This window comes from Chenopodium album, chromosome 4 (genome assembly GCF_948465745.1).
Source record: "Chenopodium album chromosome 4, dcCheAlbu1.1, whole genome shotgun sequence".
Classification (NCBI taxonomy): Eukaryota; Viridiplantae; Streptophyta; class Magnoliopsida; order Caryophyllales; family Amaranthaceae; genus Chenopodium; species Chenopodium album.
In genome coordinates this window covers 77,872,307-77,896,467 of record NC_137837.1, presented here as the reverse complement: position 1 = coordinate 77,896,467, position 24,161 = coordinate 77,872,307, and the positions used below count along the sequence as shown (strand labels likewise).

At 35.2% G+C, this 24,161-nt stretch overlaps 4 protein-coding genes across 5 annotated transcripts in view; 2 read left to right on the top strand and 2 right to left on the bottom strand.

Annotated features, from left to right (window-relative positions):
- Nucleotides 1-244: 244 nt before the first annotated feature.
- Nucleotides 245-6,676, bottom strand: LOC145629421 (trigger factor-like protein TIG, Chloroplastic). The gene is made up of 13 exons (XM_081682018.1): nucleotides 6,272-6,676; nucleotides 5,832-5,915; nucleotides 4,698-4,826; nucleotides 4,405-4,493; nucleotides 3,871-4,054; nucleotides 3,062-3,152; nucleotides 2,460-2,614; nucleotides 2,128-2,220; nucleotides 1,948-2,040; nucleotides 1,699-1,779; nucleotides 941-1,090; nucleotides 667-762; nucleotides 245-570 (listed from the first exon to the last, which is right to left on the bottom strand). The coding sequence occupies exons 1-13, from the start codon at nucleotides 6,581-6,583 to the stop codon at nucleotides 493-495; spliced, it is 1,635 nt and encodes a 544-aa protein (XP_081538144.1). The 5' UTR covers nucleotides 6,584-6,676; the 3' UTR covers nucleotides 245-492.
- A 791-nt stretch (nucleotides 6,677-7,467) lies between these two features.
- Nucleotides 7,468-10,536, top strand: LOC145627405 (uncharacterized). Its single transcript, XM_081679799.1, has 3 exons — nucleotides 7,468-7,951; nucleotides 9,413-9,577; nucleotides 10,139-10,536. Exons 1-3 carry the CDS (start codon nucleotides 7,574-7,576, stop codon nucleotides 10,256-10,258), a joined length of 663 nt encoding a protein of 220 aa, XP_081535925.1. The 5' UTR covers nucleotides 7,468-7,573; the 3' UTR covers nucleotides 10,259-10,536.
- Nucleotides 10,537-12,778: 2,242 nt separating this feature from the next.
- Nucleotides 12,779-18,108, bottom strand: LOC145627404 (grpE protein homolog 2, mitochondrial-like). Of its 2 annotated transcripts, none has more exons than XM_081679797.1 (6): nucleotides 17,870-18,108; nucleotides 15,018-15,213; nucleotides 14,737-14,933; nucleotides 14,475-14,642; nucleotides 13,953-14,081; nucleotides 12,779-13,197 (listed from the first exon to the last, which is right to left on the bottom strand). In XM_081679797.1, the coding sequence occupies exons 1-6, from the start codon at nucleotides 18,023-18,025 to the stop codon at nucleotides 13,111-13,113; spliced, it is 933 nt and encodes a 310-aa protein (XP_081535923.1). In that variant the 5' UTR covers nucleotides 18,026-18,108; the 3' UTR covers nucleotides 12,779-13,110. The 2 variants fall into 2 exon arrangements, with proteins under 2 accessions (XP_081535923.1, XP_081535924.1); XM_081679798.1 differs by having other exon boundaries at nucleotides 15,069-15,213.
- Nucleotides 18,109-19,893: 1,785 nt separating this feature from the next.
- The window catches only part of LOC145629419 (nuclear pore complex protein NUP214-like), a 29,458-nt gene continuing 25,190 nt past the window's right edge, over nucleotides 19,894-24,161 (top strand). The window contains exons 1-4 of the mRNA XM_081682016.1: nucleotides 19,894-20,250; nucleotides 20,343-20,551; nucleotides 22,693-22,858; nucleotides 23,973-24,110. Coding sequence (XP_081538142.1) covers nucleotides 20,031-20,250; nucleotides 20,343-20,551; nucleotides 22,693-22,858; nucleotides 23,973-24,110 — 733 coding nt within the window. The 5' untranslated portion in view covers nucleotides 19,894-20,030. The remainder of the gene's footprint in view (nucleotides 20,251-20,342; nucleotides 20,552-22,692; nucleotides 22,859-23,972; nucleotides 24,111-24,161) is intronic.

Below are 24,161 nucleotides of genomic sequence, written 5' to 3'. Positions count from 1 at the left end.
AATTCATTTAAGGCCTTTTTTTTGGTGTTAAGAGAGCCACAAGGGCAGGGTTGAGAATCGATCTCAAGATCTCCTGAAATCGGGAGGAAAGCTCTAACCACTTGAGCTATCTCTCACTCTCCCATTTAAGGCTTTTTCTTCTCTTTATCAAACATCTGATCATTTATATTGGTCTTTCTATGTAATTATGTGCTACCAAAATATTAATATGTGACTGAAAAGAAAAGATTACTAAAGAAACAACTGAAGTTAAGTAGCTACTTCTTATATACAATAAAACTGATACTTCAAATGCCAACACTCGAATTACAAAATTTTTGAGTCACGGGCTAAACATCTCTATAATTAACTCAAATTTGGGTCACACCCCATGCAGTGTCAAATAACGCGGCCTCATTGATATACAGACTATAGAGCATCTGAAGTAGCCTAATTATCGAATGAGCAACAAAACAGGTTTTCATCCCAGTTCTGAGTATAGTTTTCTGCTTTTCACCTGATAATATACTGAATTTCAGCATGTTCTCTCAGCCACTCGAGCACTTTTGCTCCCTCCAGAACCTCTTCAACCTGAATAATTCAATATATAAACATTGAAGCATCACACTTGAAGAAGAAAGGAGTAAGACAAGAAATAAAATTTTATGGGCAAACAAAAGGGTAAACCTGTCCTCTGACACGTTCTTCATCGTAGTCTTGCTGATGTTTCTTAAATTCTGCAATGGAGTTTTCAACCTCCTTGACCACTTCATCGGTTGATACCTGCATTCAGTATCATCAGCAAGTGGTATGGTTCTTTATAAAGTTACCTTTGATGCCTTAACAGCGAATAAGGAATTATGCGCTGAGGTAACAAGGAAAGTGTAGTTGGATGCTTTAGCATAAGAGAAGGGGACATTAGATGAAACTGTCGTCTATGCTTTAGCTAAAAGATCTTTACCTGCAAATTTTCTCGTTTGAAAATATCTCCTACAGCCAGATTCTGTTTTATGATCTGAATTATATTTTCCTTCTCTTGTTCAATGTACTCACTTACAGTCTTAGGATTTGTCAAGGATGCCAACTGCTCGTCAGTTAGCTTCATTTGTGCCTATAAAATCAAATGGAAACAGAAAAAAGAAAACATTAGGATTAATGACAGATGGATCATGTATTGTGGGAAACCCATAGGCTATTTCCCAATGAACCTGGCAAAACTGGCCTAACTCAAATTAGCCTGAGCCAGCCGCCCAGCCCTGAATCGTACTTGTAATTAAGTGACTGATTTTGACCCAATTCTTTTTAAAACTAATACCGATTGATATACTCATTATAAAATAATGTAAATTGACAATAGGCCCAAATCTGACCTAACTGTATTTGACCCGGTCCCTAGGCCTGAAACTGAACCAAATGACTTATCATCCAAATATGATTCAAGCCAAACATCCCATTTTCCACTTGTTCCTATTATAAATCACCTTCTAAAGTTCATTTTTTATCCTACTCTCCAGCCACATATTTGAGGAGTGAGACTAGCTCTGTAGCATGTCAAACCAAGCAAGCCTCTCAATTTATGGTTTTTCTTTAATGTGATCCAATTTACTTCGGCAAGTAGTCACGTTGGAATTTCCGTATCTCCCTCCCTTTTATTATACTTTTCAGGAGCAAATTCTAGTCTCGCTCATACTAGGACGGAGGAAAATAGTAAGTGCTGACCTGAACTTCCAGAAGCTTTGATCCAAACATCTGCCTGCCTTCTTCCTCATACAAGGATTGAGGAATATCAACTTCGACCATCTGTATTTATAAAATAAAAATAAATAAATAAAAATAAAAATAAAAAAAATTTAGAAGCTGTGACACCCTAACGTATGATTTACAGTTTTACACTATTTTGTTGAGGTATACTCTGAATTCTTCAATGACCCAAAATAAGACACAGGTGAATTGAAAAGACAGCAATACCTTACGAATCTGGTCTAGGATTGCATTATCTGTTGCTTGTTCCTTGGCTGTTTTCTCCAGCTCTCGGCATCTCTGCAGCAATGCTTCTCTGACCTGCAAAAATGTAGCATAAGTAAGATAATGACATATTAATCTCCTTCCTAAAGCCACCACAAGCTACAGTCATCTTAAACAGCTTACCTCCTCCAATGTTGAACATCCTGGCAGAAGCTGTTCAGCAAGGGAATCATCAAGCGGTGGCAGCTCTCTGTAAAATAGTTCTTTACACTCTACCTGGATATGAAATGTTCGGGTACTTAAATTATTTTTTGTTTATAAGAACAATTATGTCATAATTGAACAGCAAATTCTATTCAAGGAAGAAACAACATTTTCTTTACTGTAGTGAAATACAAAATTTTACAGAACATATCATGCATTTTTGAAGTCAGCATACGCCAATGTATGTTTTTTGCTCTCCCCTTCTTATTTTCCTACGTAACATGAGGTTCTGCTAAAAGCACAATACTCACTGTGAATTGAGCTTGCACTCCACGAAGATCTTCTTGTTTCCACGATTCAGGAAACACAAGTGGAAAGGATTTTGTTTCACCTTGTCGGATTCCAATTATAGAATCAAGGAAACCAGGAAGAACAGTTTCAGCATCTTCTGTGTCAAAGTTGAAACCTGAGAACATACAAATCAATAGTTAAAGACTTTAGAGTTGATGCACGTTACCCTTGGCAAATTACCTGATAATACTTAAAGTGAGAATGACAAATCTTAAGCATGAAATATTGAAAGTTTAGCACATAAATGAAGCCCTAACACTTCTCACATCACATAAATTATGATATTATTCTAAAGGGTGAAAATTCCCCATAAGTAGCCAGAAAGCTGCATCAAATTCTGAAAAAACCACTTTCTCACGAAATATTGCTTTTAAGAAATTGTGTCCCTGACTTTTAGTCGTTACCTTATTAAATTTTACGGGTCTACAGTTATATTTTGTCGAAAAGTGCAGTCCAAATTCAAGATAAGTCGATCATAGAATCCAAAGATTCCAAAGGATAACTGAGATGTTCACAATAATGTACTTTTCATAGAAAGTGGCTAAGATCATAGAAGCAATACCTTTGCTCTCGGCAGATGGAATCTTTTGAGAACCTTTCCCACCTTCCTCAAGTGTTGCTGCTGATATATCCACTACCACAACATCACCAACCTGCATACAATCGATGATAACCGAGATATATATCAACTTCAGTATGCAGAAGAAAAAATAAGCAATTAAATAGCATCAGTAAAAGATTACAGGGAAGTACTTAAAGATAGTAGATAATTTTTTTTAAAAGCTCATATGCTGGAATTCAGAGAGAGAGAGAGCATTAGACATTTGCACCACTGAAGAAAGAAGAATCAGTAAATCCATTTGAAAACTCTCTCAGTCTCGCACTGCATTTCATAGATTGGAAAAAAAAAAAAAAAGAACAATTGCTTTCTGGCTAAAAAGTAAATTGTAAAACCCTGACTTTATCCTGAAATGGAGTTACCAAAAAAGTTGGATCTTATTTTGTACACACTCTCTCGCCAATCCATAATATTACTAGTTCCAAGATATCAGAACAACATTAAATGCTACTTCACACTACTAATGCAACTCGAACACAATCTATCTAACTTCTTATTATGGGTTGAAATTTCAAAAAAAAAAAAAAAAAAAAAAAAAAAAATCTATACTTTGGATTAGAGGGACTATACAGTAGAACACAGACTAGAGTGCTTGACCATGATGGCCTAACTGTGCACGATTGAGTTATGATATCTAGCTTCTAGCATCTCATTTACGTAAATGAAGCTTTGATCAAATTTCTTTCATGATAGTAAATTGAGATATGCTTGCTTAAAAATAAAATAATAACTTTTCCACTCTCAACAGTTACCTGAAGCCCTCTATCAGTCACTATTCTCATTAGACCTAATGTTTTATGGCGACGTTTTAGCTCTCGTTCGCAAGCTACCTCAGCAGTTATTTCATTATCTATTTCAACAACAATCTTTAAGTTCTTGTATCCATCTTCAGGATTCCATCTCACTTCAGGCATCACATCTACGACGATATCAAACCTGTATGAATTACACAAAAATATGATACAAGATGCAGGCAACAAAACAAAACACATGAATTTAATTGTAAGATAAGATGGCCCCATATTTACTAGTAATCAGACTATCAAATCAGCTAAGCCCAATAAAAACGCACATGCTTAATTTTCAACCATCATATATTAAGTGTTTAGACCGATTTTATATTCAAATGAATGAAGCCTTGATGCTCGTGCAATGAGTAGGTTATAGCTTCATCTTCCCAATTTGCGTAATATGTGTTTAAGTTGTCTGACGTGCATGATACATATTTTTATCCAATTGTTACCAGAATACAACAGATAATTTTTCACATAATATAAATCACTTACTTCAAAGAATTTGATGAGGCATACATCTTCTCCAACTCTGCAAAGGAAGTAACGATTCTAACGGAATCTTGTAAAGCTATTTCATTTACCTTTATCAGATGACCAACAAAAAAAAAAGTAAGAAAATTAATCGGTAATCTCATCAAAGCAATTATTTTCACAATAAAGCATAGTGAGGCTAAACAATGAATGCAGAATGGTGCACTCATCAAGCAAAAAAATTGGTGTTTAAAGGCATTCCACATAAATAAGAAAATTCTATTGCAATATATTCAAAAGGAAATGGATTATACCGATGACAAGGCATGAGGAAGGGTCCTTTTGAGTATAGACTCAATAGTAGCCCTTTCAACATTTCGCTTCCCAGCATAGCTAATAAGAATACTGTCTGGAACTTGCTTTCCAGGTCGAAATCCAGGAACCTAAGAAAATAAAATCATAACTTGTATGAATACGAGTAATCATAAGATATACATGAACTAAGTTTCAAGAAGTCCAGAAGGAAAGTGAGTAAAACCAACTCAACCAATCATTAAGGCAATACCATACCATTTCTCCAATGCCTCTACAAGAATCCTGCCTAGAGCTGGGTAAGGAAATTCAGTATATGGAGTTTTGATTACCAAAGAAGTCAACACTCCTTGTACTATAACTGTAAAGAGATTGTTTGGGAAATTCTGTTGATGCATTATATGCTTAGTAATTTACATCAAGCAAGCAGAATTGTTCATCGAGACATCTGAATTAGTCAATTGTGACCCAAAGTCAAAAAAATTCCCAAGCAAACTGGTTCCAACTTCTACTGAGTCGTACTATACATAAGAATTCAACAACATCATGGATTAAAGGTGAACTTCATCCAAAAACATAAATATGTGGACAAAAACCCTTAGTAAACTAACCGCAGCTCAATCTTCTGGCTCACATAAATTTATAAAAGGGAACGATATCCAAACACATATCAGCACATCAAGCTTCAATTTGAATCCAGGTCCTCAGAAAGGCATAATATTTCCTCCATCCCGTTTTAATAAGCCATATTTGGTTAAATGTCATTTTTAAAGGATTCACTAAAAGTACCATAGTTACATTGTTTTTTTAACTGAATCTTATGATGATAACTGATAAGGGCCAAATCCTTAGATATTTGAAAGTAATATGGGAAAATTCATGATAAATAAGAATCAGTTATGAAGTGGCCTATCATTTTGGGATTCCAACATAGAATATGATCGATAAAAAGTGGGACGGGGTATTTAATTCAATCAGTAAACAAATTAGGTATATGTCATATTGTCATGCATATATACTAAATTTAATACAGGAGCTATTAGTTACAAAAAAAAAAAAAAAAAAAAAAAAAAAAAAAAAAAAAAAAAAAAAAAAAAAAACTTTCTAATAGGAATGAAAAGTGTGGAGATGAGCACCTTTGCCTGCTTCGAAAGCTCTCGCATAACTTTTTCATAGCAATCTTCACATACTTCTGATGGAACACTTACAGTCAGCTTGACCTGACATGAGAAAACACATCAAATTTAGAGGGAATAGAGGAAAATTCAATTGAATTTCATGATTTTTTTTAAACTCACAACACAAAATTCATACTTAGTATAAATATATAGAAAAATTGAAATCACAGACAGTTCAATCATAAATAGGGAAAACAAAGATAACCCATTTATATTTTCCAATAAAAGTAAACTAATTAAGCAACAACCACATGATAATTCAACATTAAGAGAATAACCCATTTGGATTTTAAGTAAAATTTCAAGAAATGAACCAATACCCAATTGAGAAATCATCAAATTATGCTCAATAGTGCAAAAAAGATTACAAATTTAAAAACAAAACGGTGAACAATTACTCTAGAATTGGGTTCCTGAATCTCTGTGATGTCAAGATCAGCAGGAAGCTTATCTTTCATTTCGGCATTCGCGGTCGAAGACGTAGGAGAGGATGAAGCTGATAAATGGGTTGGAGCTTTGGAAAATTGGTGTTGCAGGGCAGAGAATTGGCGGGAAGAAGGAGAAAAATGGAGGAATTTGTAAAGGGTGTTGTTGGATTTGGTTAAGTGAAGAGGGTGGAAATTATTGGTGGGTAAGAAAGAGAAAGAAGAAGAACGAGTATGGAATGAAAGATTCATGGAAATTGCTGAGCTCCAAAGTTCTAAAGACATGGCTGTGCTATACTGTTTTTCAGTGGAGTGAAGAAGAGAGGGAGGAAGTTGTTTGATTGGATAAATGTAATCTGTCTATCATCTATGATATTTGGATATTCCTATTTCCATTTTAGTGTTACTCTTTAGTCTTTACCAGTAGTAATTTTTCCAAGGGAATCTAGGTTACTAAGCACTTTTCACAAGTCAATAAGCGTAATGATATAGGTTAGTACTTGAGAATAGAGGAGAGGTAAGGAAACACCCCTACTCCTAAACAAATGTAATTTTATGATGAGAGTCCCTTGCCATCTCCACCGAACAATCTTGATTAGGTAATAACGATAGTAAAGAGCAATTCACATATATGGGTACTACTTTTGCATAACAATTCATCTTTTAAAAAAGGTTTGTCTAACATGTATTCATGGAATCATGGACACTGGACACATGTTAAGTTATAAAAATAAAGTAAATATAAAAATGTTGAACCCTTAAAGGAAATTTATAAACTTTCTCAATTTTAAATTAATTAATTAATTATGAAAAGATTTTGAATTGATTTGTTAGAGTAATCATATTAATGTAGAACCTTCTAAGCTACTTACGTACGCAATATGCCTATGGACACACATAAATAATTATTCCGTTTTAGAAATACACAATTATCTTTCAGATTCTGAGATTGAATTTCATCTACACTCTCTCTTCCCCACCCCGCTCCTCTCACGAGCTTTATTTATTGTATTTTTAAAGAAAGATACACGTTTACAATTATGCTCATCTTCTCTCAAAACTAAAACCTCACTCGGGTAAATCTGTCTACCTGTTTTATGTCCTACTTTGTACTTAGTAGTACGAGTATATATAATTACTCTTCATTCCTCAACAACAATATCAAACCTCTTAAATAAACCATATCAAATTGCAAAACCCTCCATTTGAACCCTGAAGAAAAAACAAAGATAAAAACAACAGTGAAACTAGTAAAAAACCACAACAACAACAACAATGGAGGGACCCTCCACAACCTCAAACACACACAATCACTCTCATTCTCACTCTAACTCGCGCCCTGTAAGAGCTTCCCGCTATTTGTACGGCAACTCTTCTTCTTCCTCCGCTTCTCCGGCCACCTTTCGTGGGCCCGTTCGAAGGTGGGAGAAGAAATGGGTCCACGTGTCTTCATCTCACTCTTCCACCCCTTCTAAACCTCGTAAACTATTCCTATCCAACGGTCTCAAACCATCTGATGCTCCTCTTCTTCTCTGTAAATGGACCCCACTTTCTCGTCCTCCCTCCGCCGCCTCAGAAACCACCGCCACCGCCGCCGACGACGGGAATTCTAATTCCGATCAAATCTGTCGTCGCAAGTTTCGGTATACTCCGGTGGGTCCTTTAATTTTCCCTTTTGGTTTAGGCCAATTTTGAAATTAGGGTTTTTGGGTAGTTGAATGATTTCAATTATATTCAATGCTTTGCTAGAAAAGGAAATAAATTTGATATATATGTAGTTATGTACCCTTTATTCTTAATTTTTCTGGGTTTTCAAAAAATTTAAATTCTCCCCCTTTTTTCTTTTTTTTTTTTTTTATAGTAAGGTTTTAGGTAGAAAGCTAGGGTTTTTGGATGAATTTATTGTTAAATGTTAAAAAGATGAACACTTTCATGGATTTTGGTTGCTTTTACTTATAATGATGAACACTTTCATTGTTCATTTTTTTTTTCTTTTGATTGGTTATGAATTTCAGCTTGCATGATCATGATTTTGTTTAGACCCTTCTTGATGATGGGTTTGATCCGATGAAGTGACCTTAATCTTTGTTAACGTGCTTACTATAGTAATATAATATGTGTATGCTTACTGAGGTACTGATTATTAGTAATTAATTTTTGAATGTTTTAATAATTCATTAATTTGGGGAAGTGTTGAATAATCGAGAACTATTGACAGGTTGATTATCGAAATTCTTGGTGTTTCTGTGTTGTGGGATTTATTATGATGCCTTTTCTTTTTTCGTTTACAGCATGTTTGGTATAGTGTTTTTAAGGGGTGGAAATGGAATCAATTAATCCTTAGTCCTTACCATTACCAAGTGTTTTGGTATGAGAATTGAGAAGTAGGGTAAACAACTAAACACACTTCATTTCTTGAATATAATCTTTACCTCCAATTTGTTACCCCCTATCATCCCTATGGTAACAAAGTTGTTTCCTTAGGTATACTAAACATATCTTAATGGTAACACTTAACATTACCCTTTCCACTTCGTATATGTTTCCTTTCAATTTCTTTTCCTATATTCATGCCAAATATGTTATCTTTAACACGGAAACAAGTTGGTATATCTTGGTTTTTACTGGTTTAATTCAGTTTAATTCCAATGTTCAATTGACTGAAAGAACTTTGAGTTCTATATGCTGTAATAATGTAATGTATGTGCTTCCATAAATCTAGTAAGGAAATTTAGAATGCTATGTGTGATAAGTAGGCTGCTATTCCCATTGATGATTATGAATTTTCCCTTGGTAATTTTGAATGGAAGTAGAGCCTACTATCAGCTGCTATATGTGATTCCAAGATTTTCTAATTATACTTCTTACATCTAGATCAAGTGAACTCATCTTTAAATATCTTAGTTCTGTAAATTTTATGTTTATTATATGCTATAAAATCTATTTTTATTTTACTTTTACTTTTAGTTCAAGCTGACTGTCCACAACTTCCTTGGTACTTTGTAATAGGCTAGTGCTAGTCACTTTCGTGTCTGTTGTATGTGTGATTTAACATAATCGCTGAGTTTTAGAATGCGTGTTATGTGTCACATAAATCATGTCTTTCAATTGTAGATTACTGTCTTTGAGGAGAAGAAGAAGAAGAAGCTGACTGCAAAAGGAGTTGCCGATGAAGCTAAGTCAGGAGAAACTGACCAGTATGCAGAAAAGGCAGTAGTAGACAGTGAAGATATATATGGGTTGCTGGATATCAACACTGACCTCATGGGAGTACGTCAGGTAATAGTGTAATAAGTTAGTGCTAGAGTTACCTTAGCTAGTACTATTATTTTGATGGTCTACAGGAAGGGAAACCATGAAGAGAATAGATGTAGACAGATATGATCCGAGGTCCTAGGCAGCCTTAGCTTAGCTAGTTGTGAGGTATTAGTGTCCATAGATCAAGTTGAACCCATCTAGTATCCTTCACAATTTTTTTTTATCTTTCTTTTTGTCTTTGTTTAAAATATACCAAAAAGAACTTTTTGCTTCCGCAAACAGGCTTTGCCATTTTTATCATGGTCTGAAAAGTGAAAGTGTGTGTGTGTTATTTTACGTCTGGTGGGCGCATGTATGAAGCTTATCTCCCTTCCATCTCACAAGTACTCAATAGATGGTCTGAACTCTAAAGCCTTGTTATCCATTATGTAACTCTATGATGATAAAAGGGAAAAAAAGAAGAAAGGTGCAGGGATGAAATGGTATGCTGTATACAGTCCATGGCTGATATGGAGGTCAATATGTTTGCATGAATAAAATTTTGTATCGATCAGTATTTAATCCTTGCTCATTTGTTTGCAGGGAACCAGTGACGGTGATCTAATTTATACAAGGAGAAGCCACTTGAATCTTGGTCTGCACCTGGAGAACAAAAATACTCAATCAGGTCTGCAAAAAAGAGGATTATGGGCTATTAATTGAAAGATTTCGCCTGTAGATAGTACAGAAATAATGGCTTTGGCGTTGTGGATCTTGTAGATTGATGCCATTTACTGGCTGTAGTTAACCAGGTAGTAGTAAAGGCTTTGTAAGTATGACATCCTATGCTCTTGTCAAGGATGGTTGGTAAATCCTGGTGCAACTCTAAGTTGCTTTAGATGTAATGTAATAACAAATTCCTTGTAGTAGGAATGTGTTGACAAGATAATTCTCAGTGTGCATATATTGGGCAATTACATCCTTCAGCCCTTTACTCATCCTCTATTGTCCTACACTTTAATTCAGGGATGAGATAGATTTGATTGCAGACAGCAAAAATGAAGACAGATAAACAGACTTTGCATTGCTGAAGTAATTGTATCAATGACCTGAGTTTTTGTGGGGTGGGGGAAGATGAACCTATTCAACTTTGAAGAGCCATCTCTCGTACTCACAGGGACTTGAAAAGTTAATATGAGAGAATATAACATATTTTGTTAATAGGTAATGCTACTCAAATAGTCAAATATGTGCTGTATATTGGAGTTTATGTATCCTAGGAAATAGGCATGGGGTTGTGTTTGGTTGGAGAAAACTGAGAAAAGCATAATAATTAGAAATTCTAAGGGAAATGCAAATTCCCACAAGACATGGGAAATTTCTCACCAAGCCCCCCCTTTGGTGATTGGAATTTCCTAGGAAAGCTCCAACCAAATAAGTTCAATTCCTAGGAAATTGATAAGGGAAAAAATTTCTTATGAAATAGGAATTCCCATAGGAAGGTACTTCTCACGTGAACCAAACAATACCTCAGTCATTTTTTTTTACAAATGTTAAAGCTACTTACAATTTTATTTAAGGAAATTTTGTCAAAAACCTCCTTTTAAAAGCTTTTTTTTTTTTTTTTTTTTTTTGGTGAAAAACCTCCTTATAATTTTTTTTTTTTTTTTTTTTTTTTTTTGTGAAATCATACCTTAATCAAATTTTTTTTTACAAAATCATACCTTATGACAGAAAACGGGGTTTGACCCCGTTTTTCAGGCGTTGACCACCAACGTGTTTAACGGAAAACCACCACCAAAATTATCCCACCACCAAAGACCAGCCACCACCAAAATTTTCCCAATATTAACCCACCACCAAAGACCAGCCACCACGCCCACCCCCACAACACCCACGCAAACACCAACAACCCCACCAATCGACACCAACAATAGCTGCAGAACTGAATATCGCACGCACCACCTCCAATCGCCACCAATTCGAGCCAACCAGACCCTCGCAACTCGCCTACCCCCACCTACCTGCCCAACCACTCCCTTCGCGGCGACAATACCCTTGGCGTTGGAGATGGAGGCTGCTGGGGATTTTGGGGCTTAATTGGTGCGAATTGGGGTTGCAATTGGTGCGGTGTTGCAGCGGTGGAGATGGAGGCTGCTGGGGATTGATGTTGTTGTGCTTGCGCGAAGATAGGTGGTGCGGTGGAGCAGGTGGCGGTGATGTGGTTGCGCGGAGATAGCCACCGTGTTAGGAGGGTTCTGGTTGCGGTGGGAAGAGGAAGGAGAGGGAGGGTCGTCGACGGGGTTTGGGGTTCTGGGTGACGGTGGGGTTGGGGCTGGGGTAGTGTCGACAGCGGGGGGGAACAAGGAACCCTAGACGCTGGCAGGAGGTGGTGGTGGACTGGTTGGTTTGGGTGGTTTTCCGTTGAATCCGTTGAACACGTGGGTGGTCAATGCCTAAAACCCCGTTTTCCGTCTAAAGGTATGATTTTGTAAAAATAATGCTGATTAAGGTATGATTTCACAAAAAAAAAAAAAAAAAAAAATTATAAGAAGGTTTTTGACAAAAACATGCTTTTAAAAGGAGGTTTTTGACAAAATTTCCTTTTATATATTACTCCCTCCGTTCCCTAATGTTTTTTACGTTTGGAATTAAGCGCGGTTATTAAGAAATTGTGTAAATTTGAGGTATATTGAAATATTTCAATGATTGAAAGTACAATTTTATTGAAAATACAATGTTGAACATGTGGGGTGAAGAAATTAGAGGAGAGATGAGAGAGAAAGTATTAAAAAGTGTTGAAAAACTATTAAAATAATACAAAAAGGTACAATAGCACTTTTGAGCAAAAAAAATTCAAAAACAAGGATAATTTTGTCCAAAATTTATGACCAAAATACGAAAGATACTAAACGTAAAGAATAAAAAGTAACACCCTAAATGAAAACGTAAAAAACATTTAGGAACGGAGGGAGTATGTTAATTTTTTTTGACACTGTATAGCGTCTAATAAAATACTAAATTAATACAACCAAATATTCAAAATAACGTAAGAGTAAAATTGAATTGCATTTTTCAATGCTGGCATTGGACTTCTGGTCTGACTTGGTGCCAATCTGTGTTTCATGGGTGAGAATATGAGATGTTTTAGACAATGTTTTTTCCATCTTATTTTCAATTTACTATTGCTCTGCTCCAATTGGTTCCATTTCCCCCCTATAAGTTATTAAAATACAACTGCAGTTGACCTTAATTAGGTTGTGTATTTGCTTATAATTACCCGATTGACTCGGCATCTTGAAGCTACAGCCGATAACAATTTTCCTGAGGCCACCAGTAAACTTAACCTGTGATCACTTCTGTTCATAAATACAAAGTAGAGCTAAAATGTTGTTTTGAAGCTCATTTATGTTGTAATTGCAACAAATTTCAAGGGGAGGAGACAAAAAATAGTACCATGGAGGCAACAATGCTAACCTAGTGTCCAAAAGTGTTGTAATATTTAGACAATTGCAAGATTTGACAAAATTCTCAAGTATAATGGAGGGGCTCGCTCAGATGAGATATCTTGAGCTTCAAGAGCTGGCATCGCTATTTTCTACAGCAATGGTAACACCAACTTCAGCTGGTCGTATGATCCTGTCGTTAAGAGTGTAGCCCACCTGCAAATGCCGAAATTAAATTACTTCTCAGATAATCAAGGCCACTTTTTATAACAGGACCTCACTTCAAGCCATCTAATTGAGGACTTGATGACATATAACTATTTCAGTATATTCAAAAGAAAGCTCTATAGTCTAAATGTTTCTTATTTTGAAGACAAGATCAAAGTTGACCCCCTATGCCAAATCCATATAGTAGAAGGCCACTAGAGGCGCTGAAACTAAGAAAGAATAGCAAGCCATTTCAAGGTGAGAAGACATAAAAAGGGTTAGCAGAGAAACCATACAACACCATTCATCAATGTTTTTAATAAGGATACATAGAATTCAGATAGCACAAGCCTATATGATCAAATACTCTTTTCTATTTATGCAGGGCTCTTCCCTTAAGGATTGTAAAAAAACAATAATACCAAAAAATAAGATCCAAAAACATATCAACAATACCTTGACCTCAAAACTAATTCAGCTTCACAATCAGATAATGTCTAATACCACAGCATGCCTTTAAGGCCCATAATCAACTAGTTTCATAAGACAACCACAGGCTAACACATGCAAAAACCCTCAAAATAGCTACATCCCAGAAGAGTAAACACATAAAAGTGACATAGAGAAGATAATTGCACGCAAGATAAACATACATGAGTAAAAAGACTAGATGAGCTAAGCTTATTACTTTTTAAGAACCAAGAAATTACATCACATCAACTAACGTTCTTACATTATATCTAGATCAGAGCACTGGAAATTACCTTGAGGACAACAGCAACAGTACCAGGAGGCTTAGAATTGTCAGGAACTTGAAACACAGCATTATGCCTGTTAGGATCAAATTGCTCATCGATAGATTCATATTTCTCAACACCAGCTTTTCTGAATACCTGAAAGAATAATGCTCTCTTAGCAAGAATATAATATGTGCAAGTGAAGTGGACGCCTAAATTAATCAAAATCACACAATCATCTGATCTAGATCAGATTAACTAAGACTTAACGTGGCAAATGGATAAACATGATACCGGTAAATTCTACTACCTCCGTTAAATATTAGTTGCAACTTTAGAATATTTTATATCTCACAAATAATACCCCAAAGTTGCAACTAATATTTAACCGAGGTAGTACAAAGTCAGCAATATAAAAAATACAAGTACGCTGCTAAAATTCGAACTAAGATGATGGGGAGGAGAGGGGTAGAAATCATGTACTCCGTAATAAAATTCAGATTACTAGGAGGTGACTAAAATAAACTAAGTGTATGTTGGAAATATTACCTCTGCAAGCTGCTTTTCAGTCATTTCTACACCTTCCAGAAGGGTTTTCAAAAGTGGCATTGCTCCAACAGTATCCTGAGAGATATCAATTTTATTGGCACTCTCTCTGGTTACAGAAGCTGCTCTGCCAAGGTTGTCAGCAACATCCAGTAGATTCTTTGCAAAACTCTGCAGTATAAGCACACCATGTGCCACAAAGTATTTCAGAAGTGCTACTAAAGGAAATGAAATAGAGACCAGCATCCAAATCATAGACACAAACCTGCACGGCAAATTTCTTTGAGTTCTCTGCATCACGTCGTGTTCTTTCCATGATATTCTCTAATTCGGCATAACTACGAAGAAATTTGTCTTTAAATTCAGCAAACTCTTTTTGTTTGTTCTCTAAGGTTTCCTCCTTCTCTAGCACAAGTTTTACCAGATCTTCTTTGGAAAGGTCATCCATGTTTTCCTTGGAATCTGAATCAGAAAAGGCAGTTCTTTTAGTGCCTCAACTCTGTCTTTTGACAGACTGAGACGTAGGTTGTGTATCTGAAGTAGAACCTGTTTCTTGACTTTGTACAGAAGTCTCACTGTCTGCATTAATTCCCTCACCTGATTGCTTTGCACCATCAGCACTACCATTATCTCCTTTTTTCTCAGCAGGTGTCCCCTGCTCTTGTTCAGGAGATGCAAAGGTTGACATTCCACGATGAGGGAAAGCAACAATACTACATATTCCATTATGCAAAGGAGATGCCTAACAAAAACATACAAAATAGCTTTATTTCGTAATTAAAACTTATGTAAAGAGCCAAATATAGATTAGCATGCATTTCAAAGAACATAAGTAAACATGCAAAATTCACCATCAATGTGCATTTAGAGAGGTCCATATCAGACATAAAGGCTTAAACTTCACATGTACAACTCCCTGAATCAGATAGCAGTAGCACTACGATCATAAATTGACACCTAAAATCCAATTTTCATCAAGGCAGGAAACATCATGAGAACACAATCTGCAAGTATACAACTCTACAAGCCGCCACAGATTTTAATGATAATTTAGAAAATCCTCTTTCAAGAGATTCCAAAAACGTAAAAGCTCTCAAGTTAAATACAGTAGTAATGGATGTATTGCAACTGAAGTAGTATACAAGATTTTGAAACATGAAAGGCTGGGACACAGGTAGTAGTCACATCTCCACAAAAAATTCCCCATAAATGCAATGCAATCTACAGTTATATTATGGATGTATGAATGGTTATGTAAGGCGTCAACAGGGTAAGATATTTCAAGAGAAATAACAACTTCCACTCTAGAAGGAAACGTCTGACGCTGAATATATAAAACTGTTTGTTGACAGATAACAAGGGAGTATAAAATACTTTGGCAAATAACTGAAGACAACTGTAAGCGGAAAATCTAAATTCACTCTCATAGAACATGTGATAACTCGTGTGTGAGTTTTCAATCCTACGAAGTCTAGCAGATATCCAGCTGTCAACCCTATGAGAAATCCAAAACAGGCACCTATCTTCTGGAATACACTGAATGCCGTAAAAGACATGGGGGCAAGGAAGAGAACAAAGGTCATTCTGACCCCTATATGATTATGCTTATCATAAGGCGTACAAACTTACATTGAAGAACAAAAAGTAAAGCAGATGGAAACTAAGAATGTAGAGAGGTATTAACAAATCTATAAAATTAAAACCAAATGTGGCCATAAAAGAAATACCGCAGCAACCCAACTGGATTCACTGCCTTCTGGGAAATATTTTCCCTCGACACCCAAGAAATATACTAATGGATGATCTTCAAAATAGTTATCTAGGCACCAATAAGCAGGAAAATTTTCAATTTCCTTATAAGCATTGTATCCTTATGACCTTAATGTATAACTATGTTTACCCCTTGCTAGTAAGAACCCAAAACAAGCTCCATTCTATGCAACTTAAGACTCCCAAATCCATGATAATAGTATCCAAATTTGACCAAAGAATCATCACCTCAGCAACTCCACTAGATTATTCACTATAAGGCAGCAATAAAAGGCTGAACATCAACGCGAAAGAAAAATAATTTGTCAATAAAACTAAATTATCGGATCCCAAAATTCCAGGTCACTAAAGCAGTAATGGCCATTTGGTAAAAAGGAGGAAAAAAGTAATGGTAAAGGTTAACGTGCTATTGCAAGAGAAGTTCAATGCCATCATTTGTGGTGATGCAACTCTGCCCCCAACAATTTTTTCTTGGTAATTTTCCAATATCTTTTCTCTTAGCTTGCTTTCCTTAGGTCACCACCACTCAATAACCCTTCTAAAGTAGTAATGGGGGTGAAATATAAGTATCCAAATAAAACATGAGGGTAAAGTTTACTATGGGCAATGTCACTAAACTTCCCTTGCTAAATGCACAAAAATCCATCATATTACGGCCTACAATACAGGCCAGATTAATATGCATCATTGTTTGACAACCAACTAGCCCCAGCACTCAACAAGAGCAAGATAAAGAGCTGGAGTTAAATTCTCATCACTTACCCTAATATTTCAACTTTTCCTAGTGCATTAATAATTACTCCCTCCATCTCCCTTTAATAGGCCACATTTTAATTTTGGGATGTCCCAAATTATTAGGTCGCATATCTTATGGATAAATTATGAAAACTTTCATATAAAGTAGTTCTCTTACTTTATTTAAGACTTGATCCATGATATTCTTTAGTTGCTTGTTTTCAACAATTGTATATATTATCAAAAACATTTATGACATATCAAAAGAACAACATGACCTCTAATCAAGTACAGCCTATTAAAGAGGGATGGATGGAGTATTAGTTAACGATTAGCTATTAAGAGATTATTTAATCAATTAGCATATCCTAAACAATACGAAGTACATTACAACTATCAAAATTTACATTTCTAGATATGAGAATGAGACCAAACTTCACGAAAATTTGCTCCAAATAGTCATATAACAAGTAAAGCCTTAAGCTTCCCTAGCAACCCAACAATATAGAGCAACAAAAAAGAAACTTCAAGCGAAAATGAAACCAAAAAAAGGTCAGAATATAAAAAATACTCTAATTCTACAAAAAAAAAACACCTGATTCTCAAATTATATCAATTCTAAAATTTCAAAATGGTCAAAATGGGGACTTTAAAACAATAATCTTAATCTTTTAAAACATTGTTACAGTTCATTTAGAATCAATTTGGAACACAAATATCATAAATGAGCTAATTTTTTTATTAAATTAACAAAAATAATCTGAAATTCAGATCATGTAGGCTAAATTCTTAAACCCAAGCAAAACCCTGCTAAACAAAATAAACCCCGATAATAATTTAAACAATTGACAAAAAAAAAAGACAAAAAATCATCAAAAATAACGGTCAATTACCTTGCTAGAAACGTCGGAAAGAGAATGAAATCGATTGCATAGGACAGAGAAAGGGGAATTGTGTTGATGAAGAGGAGGAGGAGGAGAGAGAAAGTAGGCCCGACATTGGGAAAGCGTAGTTCTCGACGCTCTTCCCAAAACCCTAGTTAGCGACATTTTCGGCGCTTTGTGATGGAGAAATCTAGAGAGAGAAAGTAGAGAGAGAAAGAAATGGAAGTTGATGAATTGAGGGAGAAGGGAGAAATTGTCTGAAGGTTAAACAAGGTTCTTGGAGAAGAAGCTAAAGAGGTGTACGAAACGACGTCGGAATGGGGTAAAGTTGCTTAATGGTCGTCGTTTTGGGAGTTGGTTGATAATATTTTGATTTGGATACGTGGGAGTTGTGATTTTGAGGGTTTTTGGAAGGGTTTAGAAGGTTTGACAAATGGATTAAGAACATGAACATGAACATGAACATGAATGAAGCTAAATCTGAAAATAGAACCTAAAAATCTTTTAAGGGGTAAATTTTTTTCTAAGATATCAATGAATTCAAGCAAAAATAGAAGAGGTTCAATGAAGAACAAAAGAAGTTCAATAGAGAAATCAATAGTTTAATGCATAAATTGAAGATGGTAAGGTGCTTCGATGGAGAAAGACGACATTTCTATTCCTTTGAGCTAAACCATGCCATTCATTTCTCAATTCTTTGTCGGTTTTTGTTCGTTGTTGAAAATATGGTGGTGAAAATGGTAGTTTACGAGTAAATTCGATGGAGGAAAGCACAATTACGGGATGAAGGGGAAGAAGAAGGAGACGAAGAAGATCGAGCAAGAAGAAAAAGGAAACAACAAAATAAAAATTAGTACAACAATCCCTATCCCTACCTTTTAAAAAGTTTGAGTTAACTCTTACAAATAGTGTCTTCACATTATAGTCCTAAAAATATTTGTTTATATAATTTTCCTCATTAAAATTACCAATAAATAGAGTTATGGCATAATACTAAATCGAAAAAACTTCTCAAATATGGCTACCCTATTAGATTTATACCCATAGTATATTGAATATTGAAATATTTCTTTTTTCTAGAGCCTAATTTTTAAGTTTAGAACAGGGCCTCCAAAATGTTTAAGACGATCCTACGAAGTTGAAATGGTCCAAGCACAATCGCACTCCCATCGTGTTAGCCATGTTATGCCCTACTTCCCCAAACATAAATTTTAGTTATTTTCTTATTCTTTGTGTATGCACTCATGCCTATTATGTTGGGTCATTTGATTGATTTTCCATCAAAAACGCACCTAGCCACACCCATGACTCGACTAATGTGGGTCTCACCGTTGACACACATAATAACATGTCGTGTCGTGTCATGTTATTTTTTTCGTGTAGATTATGCCATATTTTTTCAAAAAAATAAAATAAAAATACAAGTACACATGATCAATATTCTATGCACATTACACAAACTTTTAAAAAAATCGGGTGTACAATAATTATTGTACATCCATTTTAAATCTCTCTTAAAGTGATCAAAAGTTACCCCTAAAATGAATAAAAGTTACCCTAATATGTATAAAAGTAACCCAATACAAAAATAAAAATAATCTACGTTTTATTAGTAAAGAATCACATTTTAAATGACTAAAATTCAATTATTAGTGATTAAAAGTAATTTTATCACCCTTATAAAACTTTTCTTGTTCGATTTATAAAAAAAATCATATTATGTTCAAAGTTACCCAAAAAAAGGCAAAAAGTTACCCTAAATTGGCTTAAAGTTACCCCTATACTGCTCGATGTACACTAATATTAGTGTAAAGCGAATGTATACAAAAGTTTTTGTGCACATTATTACTCCGTATCATATTATATTTATCGTGCATCGATTGTACCAACTTATATACTACTACTCCGTACGTCATATAATGTTGTATCGTGCCTCGTCATGGGCCTTGTTGGCGGGGTAATGAGTTATTGTCACTAGGAAGGGTCATTAGGAGGCCACACCCAATAACCAAACGCAAATACGCAACCTTGAAGCATTGAACAAAATTAACTTCACTCTCCTTCTCACTAATTCCTCATTCCCGCCTAAACCAGGGACTTCACTCTAAAACCCCCAATTTATCCTGCGAAAACACCAAGTCGAAGAATCCTCAGCTCAAGCTCGTCAACAATGGCGGTTATCAGTGATAACGATTCAAGCAAGAAAACCTTACAAATTGAAGAACAAGTTGAAGGCGAACGTATCGAAACTAATGACTATTTCTTCTGCAAAGTCGGCGATTCTATTCCTATCATGTCCGACGGTTCGATTTTCGATGTAAACAATCCTCCTGCAAAACCCTTGGTTATCTCTGAAAGTTCTGGTCTCATATTTGCTGCTCATTCTACTGGTAAACGAGTTAATTAATCAACAACTATTATTTGATTTTGTGAAGAATTCATTTTGTCAATTTTTGTTGTAATTGATTGATAATTTGAGCAGGATTTTGTGTTGCGAAGATTAAGGATGTTATTGCGGCGGCCAAGGAGATTAAGGATAAAGGAAGTGGTCCTTCTGTTCAGAAATTGTGTGTTGTTGATGTTCTTATTGGTAGGGTTTCGATACTGGCTCTTTCGACTGATTGTTCGGTCATTTCGGCAGTTGTTGAGGGGGAGATTCAGTTCTTTTTCGTCGATTCGCTTCTCAATATGGTAAAACCTTCTGCCCTATGCTTGTAGTCATGTATTGAATTATAGAAGTTATTTAATTTATTTAGCTGATTAGATGATTGAAGTGGAAGTCAGTGATCTTCATTCGTTGTTAATTATTTGTTACGATTGTTTGACTCGAGTTGGGTTGCTAGAGGAGTCCCATTGGTATCTATGTTTTTGGAATATATCTTCTATAGCAGTGACAAAGTTTGTAACATAAGGTGAAGTTTATAGGCAATGGATATCATTATAAGTTGTTGTATTCCGGGATCATAGAGAGGTTAGGGCTGTTTATTTTAGTTGACAGGCTGAAGTAAATTTGGGAGGAGTTGCTGACTTGCTGTATTTTGTTTGCAAGAAAAGGAAGATTTTCCAGACATATTAACAAGTGTTTTGATCCTGGCTACAACTCCCATGGATAGGCTTGGTGGTGCTTGCCCTGGGATTATCTTAATTGTAGAATACTTATGTGGTGAGCAGATGTATATTTTGGGTGCTGCTTTTGTTGGTAACAAGGTGTTCGATGTTTTGAGACGAAAAGAGGTCTCACCTGGGTTTGGTGATGTGTTAGGGCAGTGATTGGTTAAGGTAAGGTTATATTCTATTACAAAAGAGGACTTTGTGACTCTTTGAAGGTCTTTGTACAGGACTTAGGGGTTTATGACTTGTTAGGGAAAATTACAGAAATTAAAATTGGGTTTACTGTGATGTAGGCTCTTGAGATAAGGTGTTTTTAAGCAGACAAGACATAATAATACCTCATCGAAGTCAGTGTTTTTGGGAGGATTATACTGTATCTGTACTTATTGTGTCTAGGAGTTAATGATGCCTTTAAAAAGGTGGGTTTACAAGGGCATCTATCTTTAGATAGAAGCGAATAGAGCAAGAGAATCTTTGTGGATTACCATTGAAGTTAGATTTTTGGTTTATGCAGTTGATCTTATCAAGTTTGATAATAAGACCTTGGCTTTGTTGTTGTTGTTGGTGTCTTGTTGTGTTTGCTTTTTATTTTTTATTTTCTTATTTTTGGAATTTGATCAAGTATCTTGGTGGTCTTTAGGAAGTAATCTTAAGGAGTTAGAGGGTGATTTGCTTTTGGGATTTGGATAATGTAGAACTTTTAGGAGATATGACTGGCTGAATAGGCCTTCTTGAAGCTTGACAGGGTACCTCACCCTTATTTATACTTATCCTTGTCATTCCCTTACAGTTTTTCTCTTTGATAATTTATTAATGTGGGGCTGAAAATTTGGAGAAGCTTAGGACAGTCCTTTTTGGACAAGGGTCTATGGTGGTACTTTGTTTGCAACCTAAAGAGAAGGGAGGTTGTGCTGATGGTAATTGGGTCTTTGTAGGGATTTTCTTTATGGGGATATTGTTATAGAAATCTTCTTTGAAGAGTTATCTTCACTATATGGAATTAATGGTTAGGACATGCAGGAACTAACACTTCTTCTTCCAGGCTAAGTTATCCTGTGTGAACTATGCGACACTTTCTTAGGCACTTTAGATGATGTTAATTGTGAGTTTGTGATTGGAATACTCTTTATTGATTTTCTTGAAGAGGACAACCAGCCTTCAATGTACCCTTTTCAGTCGTATTTAATAGAATTTCACTTTATCATTAAAGTAAAAGACATTGAGACCTCAAGGGACATGCACTAGGACAGTAATTAAGTTCCATCAAGATGCAGTTGCCAAATTTGACAAGTACTCTAAACCTTAAGCTTAGGAGTTATGCTTCAGTTGGATGTTGATCCTAAAAATTCCTTTTCAGTGTCACACAGTGTAGTTTTTAGGAGAATAGAGGACTTCTACTTTGATCATATATCTTTTTTAAATGCTTTAATATATGTTTTTTTTTTAAATTTTTTTTTTTTAATTTTATTTATTATTATTATTTTTTTAATATAGCATGATGGTTCCATAGCTTGTCTTGACTTATTGTGAAGTAGCAAATGGTTGTGGCATTTTAGATACCAATGTTATTGCGAGGGTAAGGTTGAAATTGCATGTGTGGTACATGTGATCCCATATATGTTTAAAGCAAGAGACTCTCTAGAGGCACTAGGATTATATTGATATAGAAGTCTATGCGGCATTTGAATTATTGTTGTATAGCTACTTACACTGACTTGCAGGATAAAAGACCTACATTTTGCTCTTCTGTCGAATCAAACCCTGTGAAGGACATGTTTTGGATCAATGAGACTGATCCTTCCTTTATTGTCCTTACTTCTGGTGGGACAGTATTTAATGGAGCTATAAACAAGAGTCTAAAACATGTGATGGATGAAGTTGATGCTGGTGAGTGCTAGGTAATTGATTACATAAATGGATTATGTACTTAATCAAATATTGCATATCTTTGTTTTAATTTATGGATTTATCACGTTTTGACGCTAAATGTTGAAAAAAAGAAAAACAAAGTTGTTGTTGATTTCTTGTGTTTTGTAAAGTTAGATTAAGAAGCAGAACTTCTGAAACCAATCCTTAATTGAGCTTCTAAGATAACAATCAAAAGGAGTAAACACTCTTTTTGCTGGTCAATCTGCTTCTCTAAATAGCAAAACTCTTTCATTCTACAAAGGAAATGAAGAGAGAGTGTGTGAAAGTGTGTAAAAGAGAGAGTGTATGTACTATGTATGTATGTATGTAAATTGAACGATCAATATCTAACCAATGTCATTAATGACATTTTCACAACTATGCTATGGCCAAATGTGCAAATTGATTACATATTATTAAAAAATCTATTCCTCTCTCCCTACTTTTAAATCAAGTGAGCGATAACATATGTATGACAATCTTAGAGCAAAGAGATTTAAAAATTGTTGTCAATGTTGCTATTTGATGACTATTTGTGTGTCTGTCATTAAAAGCTAAGATATTCGAGTTTAAAGAGTTGCTATGTTTGGGATTTTACTCTTGAGTCAAACGTTTTACTTTAATGTTATTATACTTTGCTTTAGATGGTTGAATATAGGCTTGGCTCAATATTTGTTCTTCTGTATACTTTATTTCTTTCATATATGGTTTTGTAGTTTTGTGTCCACACAAATATTGATACGTGCTCACACATAAATGTATTGGTACAGATTTGCATAATGTTTACTAACTTTCTCTTACATACACAATCACCCACAAATATAGGTATTTTTATCTTCAAGGGTGAAATTATCTTGGTACACAACTTTGCTGATTCTTTGCTTCCAAATGAGCTCATGCTAGCTGTTATTTTTCAGTTCATGATTTGTTTGATTATTAACCAACATAATAAGTGTGCATGTCTTGAAGTACGTATATCTCTTGACTGGCCGATGTCAGCACATTCATGCTTTCAATATTCAGTCTAGATGCTCTGCATTTGTATTGTAACTTCTATTATACTTGATTGAGCTGTTTCTTGATTCATACACAGTTGGAAGGAGTGTTGATGGAAATTTTGTTGCTGTCGGGAGAAAAAAATACCTTACTATATATTCTTCAAAATTGGAAGAGATTTTACAAGTTCTACTTCCAACAGATACATGGACTGACGAGAGTGATACCATCAAAGGTATGTAATGCCCTTCGCGGATGTAGACTTATCCATGCTCCATGCTGACAA